Source organism: Rattus norvegicus, chromosome 15 (assembly GCF_021556685.1).
Source record: "Rattus norvegicus strain SHRSP/BbbUtx chromosome 15, alternate assembly SHRSP_T2T, whole genome shotgun sequence".
Taxonomy (NCBI): Eukaryota; Metazoa; Chordata; class Mammalia; order Rodentia; family Muridae; genus Rattus; species Rattus norvegicus.
The window spans coordinates 5537990-5547698 of NC_141548.1; the positions used below are offsets into that span (position 1 = coordinate 5537990).

A 9709-nucleotide genomic window follows, 5' to 3' on the forward strand; every position below is an offset into this window, starting at 1 on the left:
ACATGTATACAGACACAGACAGACAGACACCCAGACATACACACTTTTGAACTCACCCAAATATATTTGTTCACATATACAAGCAGAGTATTTTGCAGAATGTGGTTAGTTTCCCAGTTAATGGTAATAGAAGGGATCACCCAGTCTACTATTGTGGCATAAGAAAAAAAAACCTGGAGTGGAGTAAGTACACAGTGAGCATAGCCTAAAGACAGCTCAGCCAATAAAGTGTATTCCCCTGAAAATCAGAAATTAGAAATGTGACATCTAGGCTGTTAGCCAAGCCTGCTTAGCAAGGTCACAAGGCCGTGCACAGGAGGCTGATTTCAGGAAACAGAGCACTGGGTGGGGGCAGGTGAGCCTCTTCAGTCCTCTGCTCACTGTTTCCCAGTGCATGCAAAGTGAGCTGCATTTTTCAATATGAGGTCCCTTTACCATACAGTACCTGACAGGGGAAACAAACTACCAGCACAAACAGCTAGGAAATCTCCATAACCACAATCCAAGGTAAAACTTGGACTGGGATGCTATCAGATATAATTCGAGTAAGAGAAGGCTAATTCAAAGCCAAATGCTGGCAGGTATAATCAAACTCAGCCGCAGTCCATGGAAGGGCTGGACAACATTGTACCTTTTCACTTTCTGACTGATGGACATCTGGGTAATTTTGCTTCATGGCTGCTCTGAGGTGAACCACTAAACACTAATGTGCCACAGTTTCTCTGCTCACACCTACTTCTTATTCTGGAATCGCTGTGTCAAAAGGTTGAACTTTCACAAGAGTTGTACACAGCTTCTCACAGGGCTACCCATTTGACACCTCCAGGAATGTCTGAGGGTCATCACTGTTCTAAACCCTCCTTACAGATGAGTGAAAATTTTTTCTGATTTTCACTCAGATCAAATGATTTTGAATAACAATGGTTAAGATTGCCACAACACAACACAGGGTGAGTGCTTTGGACGATTTTGAGCCTAAGGTTCTGTCTGAGGCAAAGATGTGATTCCACCTCAGCATAACTCCTGGACATCTTCTGCTTGCAGATTCAACTCTAAGCAAATTAATCTTTCAATTAACAAATTCCAGGCCAAACTCCAAAGCCAAGGTATATTCAACCAAGTTTAGGCCAATCTGGAAAGAAAGTGGTGGCAGGTAACGATTAACATAACCAGGATGTTGAGAAGACACAACAAGCCACATGACCTTCCAGTGTTACTATACACCGAGAGCAAAGAAGGCAGAAGAGCTCTGAGTCATCAGTTTCGACACTGAGGTATATAGATTTCACACAGCAGCCTCTCCTCACATCCCTGTACCCTATTCAAGTTTTCTCCAAGTAATATCAATGTGTATGAATAGTTTTCCCAGTGTAAATAGTTTGAATAGTGATCAAGACCCCATTAAGATTATGTTTTCTCTTCTTCTTTCTCTCTCAGAGTGTTTGTGGTGTGTGTGTGTGTGTGTGTGTGTGTGTGTGTGTGTATACTTTTACATGTTTCTAAATATGCACATATAGACTTATACAATATATATAAATATATATATATATGTCTGTGTTCAGAAAATTGATGACTTCACACACACATGTGAAAAAGCACACATATACACACACTTATATATATAAGACCCCCATATCACAAACAATTAAAACAAACAACTTCCAAAGTACAATATGCACCATAGTCATAAACATGATCACACATATATGTACCCACAAACACACAAAAAACACCCCCCCACACACACAGAGTCAGAGAGAGATGGAGAGAGGGAGAGAGGGAGAGAGGGAGAGAGGGAGAGAGAGAGAGAGAGAGAGAGAGAGAGAGAGAGAGAGAGAGAGAGAGACAGAAATCATAAGTGAGAAGCAGAAAAGAATGGGGAGGCCATCCTGCTGGAGGAACAGTTGTTGAATACATATTAGGCAAAGGAAATGTGTCAAGTGAGAGCTTAGACACTGCTCTCCATCCCTTATAGAGTAAACCTGTGTAGAGAATGCACTTCTTGGGCACACTAGGTTGAGAGAGCTGGACAAAAATATCCCTCTAATCCTCACATATCTCACACAAACCCTCACCCTGAGAGAAGTCTTTCCTACATCCCTGTTCATCCAGTCAGCTCCAGGACATAAGCCACAGGAAAGAACACTAAAACACTGACATAAAACAGGACGGACAAACTGCTACTCAAGCTCTGTCACTAGAAACCACGTATTGGACAGGCAGAAGGGACCATTTTCAATGTACGGGGAAAAGGAGAGAAAGTCCACAAGCCCCATCATAATTGACAATGAGAGCCATTCTTTTGGCAATTGAACTGAACTCTAATCAGTTCTGTGCACTACAAAGACGGCTACCTCATGGCATCCCTCTAGCATAATGGCATGTAAGTGTGCAGTGTGTGATCAACAGATCCCCCTTAAGGAAATGCATTTTCTAGTTGAGCAGGAGGATTTGGTTGTCAATCCTCCAGTTTCTTGCATGAAGCTAACATCACAGAAAGTTTTGTAAATGTTCAAAGAGATGAACAACTGGATGAGACCTAGGAGAGTGTCTGGATAAGGTGGAGAAAGGTTAAACTGGTTTGACTTGGTTTATGCTTAGATATCAGGAAAACCTGCCCTTGATGCTTCATTCATCCTACCTGAGGCTGCTTGTTACACGGATTTTCATACTGGCTTCCCCACAGAACCTTGTTGTTTCCTTAATAGACTCTTCCAGTGCAATCTGTTCCCATAGAAGCTCCCTGTTCTCATGCCGTGCTCTCTGGGCATTGTTCTTCAGCTCAAACAACTCAGTTAGGAGGGGGCAGAAGCTGCGGCTGAGACACAAAGAAAAAATGGTGAATCCCAGCCAGTCTCCAACTTCCTCCCACGTCTCCAAGTCCATTACTCCTTCTAGGGTCCTGATCTGAAGAGAGTCCCAGATTATAGTCCAAGTCCACAGTAGCCATGGAGCATGACCTAGAGACAGGTCAAATGGAGAAAAGAGCCACATTCCAGAAGACTCAGGGCACTTCTCAAAAACCTGACACCATTGATTCAAGTTTTTCCCAGAAGAGGACTTAATCCCCATGTGTGCTTATTTGTCCATTTTATTAGAATGTCGCTTGAGGGCAATCTTTCTGTGTCCTGTGTGTCCTAGAGCCTTCCTTAGACACAGGCTTCCTGGTCTGCTTCAAACACTAAAAAGCCTGATCCTCACTTTACTTCAAAGATAAGAATGGGCTGACACATGCTGTGCCCTGTGCTGGGGTCACAACCTTGTAAGTTACTCACCAGTACCAGTCATTTTCCAGTGTGAGGTGTGTACATTTGACCAAAGCTCTATTGACCTGCTCGCTCATTTTCTTCATGTCGGTCATCACTTCCTGGTGCTGCATCGTGAGCATTTCAGACTCAAAGTTGTTCCTGTGGTAAGGCATGGTCCAAGGATGAAATAACATTATGAATGAAGGATTCAAGAATTACATGAATTCAGACTGAATCCTGAACTACCCCAGCCTAGGACATGCCACGCCCTTGCTTCTTGGTACTGGGTCATTTGATATTTATTAAGTTTATTATTGTGAACACGGAGACAGCAGTGCCAGGAAACAGAAGGAGGGAGCTGATTTGCTTGAGCTCCCTGAGGGGGTTTGAAGGAATAGACTAGCTTGCCAAGAACATTCGAGGACCCTGTGTCACAATCCAGGCTCCAACTTAAGCCCATGAAGACTATTCTCCTGTTCTTAGGTAACAATTCTCAATCATAGAATCTATTGCTACATGAAAACCCAAAGGAACATGAACAGTATTTACAGGGAAAAGAATTTATAACACGCACCAGGAGATTCCCATGTGCGTCCACCTGAGCAGATGTGAAATGTTCTACTGCTCACAGTGAGGCTCTCACCCTCATCATTATCATGCCATGGAAATTGACACAGGATAATTCTCAGGCCAAATCAGAACATAGAATACCCAGATCTTAAGTGATACACACAAACACACTCACACATGCATACACACACACAAACTCACACAAAACACTCTCTCTCTCTCTCTCTCTCTCTCTCTCTCTCTCAAATACAATTAGAATGCCAATTAAATACAAGGCTGTGGCATTATCTCCAAATACAATGAATAAAATCAGAGAAAACCAATGATCCCCTGTTGTCAGTCCAGTCACACACTGTGAGGTAGCAAGTGGGATTGGGTCCCTCCAGCCCTTCACAGGACCTATTGAACCCAAAGCACCTCCACGTCAATTACAACAATGATTGCTCATAATCAGAGCACCTAGAAATTCCCACAAGCCAACACCTGTCCAGTCTCCTTAAACCACACAATGAGAGCTCACACACTACTACCCTCACTCCCAGACTGTGATTCAATCAGGACACAGGCTATGATTTACGTTTGTAGGAATTAAAATAGCCTGTGCCACCATCCCATTCCCATCTGAACTTCACATTCTGATGCAATCAGGAAAGTGATTTTGACCATGAGGACACCCTGGAGTTGTAGCCTACTGTGATGTGAGGAAATGTGGATTTAACAGAACTTGCATTGTGACTACCTGTCATTTAAATTCTTTCCCGGGTAATCGGCCAGGATACTCCTGAGTTCATCTCTCTCCTTCTGCATCTTCTGGAGAGCAATTTTGATGTTCTCCAAACGCTTCATTCTCTCCTCTTCAACAGGTGTCGTGGAGGGTTGGGACGATGCCTTCTGATCAAACTCTGTAGGTAGATAAATACCAGTAAACAGGCATATATGTGGACACAGTGTCAAGAAAAACTATGCTTACTCTAAACAAAAGTCTGAGGATGAACAGTTCTACAGATACAGTGAATCCCTGACAGAGCAAGAAAGCTATCTTTAAGCTGAACTCAGCTAGTTCCCTGTTCCCACCGTCAGAGCCATATGATGACATATGCCATCATAGATATAGACCACACCTCCTAAATCCATTCCTCTGTCACTGAAATTCTAAAGCTGGCCTAAACAAGAAGAATTGGAGGACCTTCTCAGCTAATGTCTGATGTGAGGCAGGTAAGTCCTTGAGTTCAAACTGCTTAACATCTTGAATCCCTAATCATGTGTGTTCAAGGACAAAGTAACTGAGACCTTGATATATGACCAGGAGAGTATCCCTCTTGGCATCAATTACCCAAGTAATCTACAGGACACTGCTGAGAATGAAGTGTTTCAACAGCCGATCCTGGAAGAGACACTTTGTTATTCTTATAAAGGCTCATCCTGGTATTCTTTGACACTGCCCAGGACACTAAAGAGATCCAAGGAAAGCCCCTTGACATATAACAGTTCTTGGTTTTCTGTCAAACTAATGATCAGAAATTATTGTGTCTGGTCAGCCATTAGGAAGACTGAGGCTCTAAATCATACGTCCTACTCCTGGAAGGACCAACACAAGCCAACCTCCTCCAGGGAGCTCCCCTTGCCCTGCCCAGTACTCACTTGACCTCCTCAAGGACCTTTCCATTCGTCTTCTTCTCCAACATGATGGAAGGCTAGCCTCCCTCTGCCTTGGTCTGGTGCCTGCATGGATATGATTGTCCCTCCGAAAGAGACTGAGGATCCTGGAGAACATGCCTCCTCGGGAACCCATTAGGAAATGAAGGGAAATCGCTCAGGCAGTTGGTGTCACCACAACACTGCTGACATCACAGAACATTCTAGTGTCTCCTGGATACAAGAGAATTTCCAAGGAAGACACTACCGGTGATGTCACTGGGAAATGCCATAGCTTACTTGCTAACTACCTCCACCCAGACTGACCAGTTTCTGCAGTGGCTTTTCCAGAGACTCACTTTTGAGCCAGGGAACACCCATTCGCTCACTCTCCTTCCAGAGCTTCAGAGTTCTCACTCCTTCATTACAACTCAGTTGCTGAGGAGAGGGAGAGTTGTATCAGGCCTTGAAATGGATAGAACATCTTGGTTAACAGCCAAAGATCTAAAGACCGTGGATGAGGGATATTCTTCTTCCTGAAATGTATAAATCCAGGGTCCGTGCATGTGACATATAATCCATTTGCCACAATTTTTACTGTTCCCTAGAGGCCAATATTTTTTCCTACTCCTTTAAATGTATGCAAGCTGGACCTGTTGTTTCATGGATTGTGCCTTGAGAGGGGTCATGGTTTCAATATATTCACCCATGTTTTTTCCTGAAAAAACCCATTTTGTGCAATGGAAACTCCCTTTTCCTGGCAAAAAAGCTTCTCAGGTATAGAGCAAACATCAAATTGTAAACTTTCTGTCCATTCTTAAAGTTAAAATCCCCAAAAGTGAGGGAGGAACTGAGACCCAAGCGAGAGCCATGGAGGGGCAGAATGCAGAGGTGCTGCTGGCCAAGGAAGAGCAGGAGGAAGCAGAGAAGCTGTAGCACATCATGGTGCACTGGGAGCTAGAATTGGAGTTCAACCTGGGCAACCTGCTGGCTTCACTCTGAGGACCTACAGGGTGCTTAACCATCATTTATAACTCAGTATCTGGTGTCTCTCTGGCCACCGTTGGAACTGCATTCAGAGGAACCACAGACAAAAGTCATCCAAAGAACAATTCACCAAAATAAATAAAAATTAGTACATTTTTCTTTCAAAAAGGCATACAAATGTATGGTCAAGTCAAACAAAACCCAAGGAAACACAAGAAATGAAATATTTCACAACAACCCAAGAGTGCAAGAAACAGTATAAAAACAATCTCTTAGGGGTTGGGAATTTAGCTCAGTGGTAGAGCAAGGCCCCGGGTCGGTCCCCAGCACCAAAAAAAAAAAAAAAAAAAAAAGAAAAGAAAAGAAAAAAAGACCAATCTTTTAAATCTATAATAATTCTATATGTATTTCTTGAAATAGCAGTTGGAGGAAGCAGGCTGTCATGCTCTTATAAGTTCCATAGCCTCATCAACCCTTGTGACAATCTACACCTGTTTGATTTTTTCTTAAGCACAGATATGTGTGAGTTAGAATCCCGAGGTCTGTCTGTGATCAGACTGTAAACTGTAGTCAATGTAACACTGGCAATCATTAGCCACAATCTTCAAGTTTCCCTTGTAACATCAGAGCACTGCCATAACTTTGGAAAGCAAAACTCACCCTCCACCAAACTATCCTCCAAAATCCAGTCTCTCCAAAACACCAAGTCCATTCCTCATGCTATAAAGTATGACGGCCAAGCCTTGCATATGAAGGATCGATATTGCAGGCTCTAATACCTCACCAAAGAGACATTGCCCTAAATTCTTTTACAAGTCCGGTTTCCATGATAAGAGTTATATTAAAATATTATCCCAATCTAGACCTGTTTCCCTGGGTTGGCACATGCCACGTGTTTTCTCGAATGACTCCTTTTTTAAGCCAACATTCTATTACAAATATTACAAATTTTCAACCATACCCAATAACTTAAAAGCCAGTCACCTATAGCCAAGACATGTAAAGCTTATTATACATTTAAAACCAAACAGAAAAAAATGAAGTGACTACACATATCTTTAGTACTTAGATCAAACACCATTTTTACTTCTTTAGCTGTCATTTTAAAAGAAGCACCTTGTTACCTGTTGATTCCAAATATCACAGTCAAAGATTTCTCTAAGAGAAACAGCTAACAGCTCCATTACCATAGAAGCTTTGAAGCTGCTGGCACCTTTAAGGCCAGCTAGTGTAGACATTGAGCCAGCCCCCTGGGGAGCTTCCCCAGTGGACAGACCTAGGCTCCTAGCTACATTCCTCCATTGAGGCAGGATTCAGTCAGAGACACACATGGCAGTTAACACCAGAGATAACCAGTTATCTAGGATGCTGGGCTCCAAAGGTCAATTGAAACTGTTTTATTTATTTGTTCCTTTCTTGAAAGGACTTAAAACTAAATCAAGGGGGAAATCAACCAGCATTTAAAGTTTTCACCATTTTTTCTTTTAAACATGAAACACAAAACATTCAAGCAACAAGAAGCACAACCCAGACATACATTGACATCCATGGACAGCTTGGTGCAACAAGGACAGACAATAGACATAGAGAGAAGGAGCTAGATGGTGTCCCACCAAAGGGACCCAGATATCCTACCTAAAGGACCCAGAACCAGAAATGAGCACTTCTCCAATAGAAGCCAGCAAGGAGGCAGGATGTCCCTAGGAGAGCTCTTAAAAAGCTTAATCTCACTTTCCTTCTTTTGCCAAAGCATCTGTGGAGAGTCTGGGAGGAATGTTTTTCTCAAACCATTTTCTCTCTTGTCTAGGGTGTAAACTGTCTCTAATCAGGGTCCAAAGACTAAAAGCATCGATGAGAATTAACTTTGCTTCTCTAGATTTTAGCATAACTCTAAAAGAACACGTACACAAAAACATTTGACCATTATTACCTTGTCCCTTTTTACAAGGTTTACTCACCAGTACCCCAAATCTTTATTTTTCTTTGCACGTGCTTTCAATGCCCACGGTGCTTCTGTATCCTGCTTACTGGGACCTTTCCTGGCCCATTTTCCCCAATACGTCCCTCCTTCACTGGCCGGCTTCCTGGGACCATCTCGTCAGGTTGTCCTCTCTTTTCCAATCTTGGTGGGACCTCCATTTGATGATGCCTGTGTCATCAGGACACTCAGAACCGGGCATAGGCCTATAAGAGTTAAGAAGAAACACACACTCGGGTCATTCGTGTTAAAAGAAGGCTGTCCACGCTTTACTGAGATCTCCTTATATACCAGAGGCAAAAGCCGTGGAAAAACAATAAAGCAGGTGAAAACCCCAACCAGGAAAATAGGAAAACAGGAAAAATCTGCATCGTGGCAAGTCCCGGCCCCAACACAGGGGCGCAAACAACTTCTTAACAATAAGAAGCTGAAAGGCTCAGCAAGAGGAATGGGTGCCATGGAAGGTCCTGGCCCCAAATCAGGGACCGAGAGAAGCTGCCAAGGGTGTAAACAACTTCTGTCCATAGTAGGCTGAAAGGCACAGCAAGGGGGAAGGGAAACACTCCAAGGTAGGGCCCAACAGGCTAATATAAATATATATTGGAAAAACTAAAACACTGTATATGAAGGAAAATAATTAAAAAGTGCTACATATCTAAGCATAACATTCATAATAAAAGAAACTCAAATGACAGAAATTCATAAGAAATATTCATCATCCTTCTACATCACGCAAATGCAAATCAAAATTACTCTGAGATCACTTTTCACACTTGTCAGTATGACTAAGTTTAATAACACATGTGACAACTCAAGCTGACTGGGTTCTGGAGCAAGGGGAACATTCATACTCTCCTGGTGGAAAGGCAAACTTCTACAGCAACTTCGGAGATCAGTATGATGGTTCTTCAGGAAGGTGAAAATTGTTGTACCTTAAGATACAACTCCAGGTCTCATGTCCAGATGTTGATTTATCCTAGAATACAGACCCTTGCTCAACCATGTTCAGTGAAGCTCATTTATAATGCTTAGAATTTGGAAATATTTAAGTTGTCCCTTAACGGATGAATGCATAAAGAAAACGTGGTGCATTTACAGACTGCATTGCTGCTTAACAATTACAAAAGGCAAAAAGGAAGCATGCACTATGCAGGACAATGAATGGATCTAGTAAAAGTCATTCTGGATGAGGCAATCCAGACTGAAAGAGACAAATGGGATACATATTCACTGAAATGTGGGTGTGGGTGTTAGCTGTTGATTCTTCAATCTGTGTGACTGTATGATCAGT

At 42.6% G+C, this 9709-nt stretch overlaps 1 protein-coding gene across 2 annotated transcripts in view; it reads right to left on the minus strand.

Moving 5' to 3' along the window:
- LOC134481935 (disks large homolog 5-like) overlaps nucleotides 1-8624 on the minus strand; it is a 56661-nt gene extending 48037 nt beyond the window's left edge. The window contains exons 1-6 of one of the 2 annotated variants that reach the window (XM_087586944.1): nucleotides 8399-8624; nucleotides 5813-5989; nucleotides 5460-5687; nucleotides 4558-4720; nucleotides 3276-3407; nucleotides 2642-2818 (exon numbers count right to left, since the gene is read on the minus strand). In XM_087586944.1, the coding sequence (XP_087443070.1) occupies nucleotides 2642-2818; nucleotides 3276-3407; nucleotides 4558-4720; nucleotides 5460-5610 (623 nt within the window). In that variant the 5' untranslated portion in view covers nucleotides 5611-5687; nucleotides 5813-5989; nucleotides 8399-8624. Of the gene's footprint in view, nucleotides 1-2641; nucleotides 2819-3275; nucleotides 3408-4557; nucleotides 4721-5459; nucleotides 5688-5812; nucleotides 5990-8398 lie in introns of those variants that run through there. The other variant, XM_087586943.1, reaches the window with a different exon arrangement.
- Nucleotides 8625-9709: the final 1085 nt, after the last annotated feature.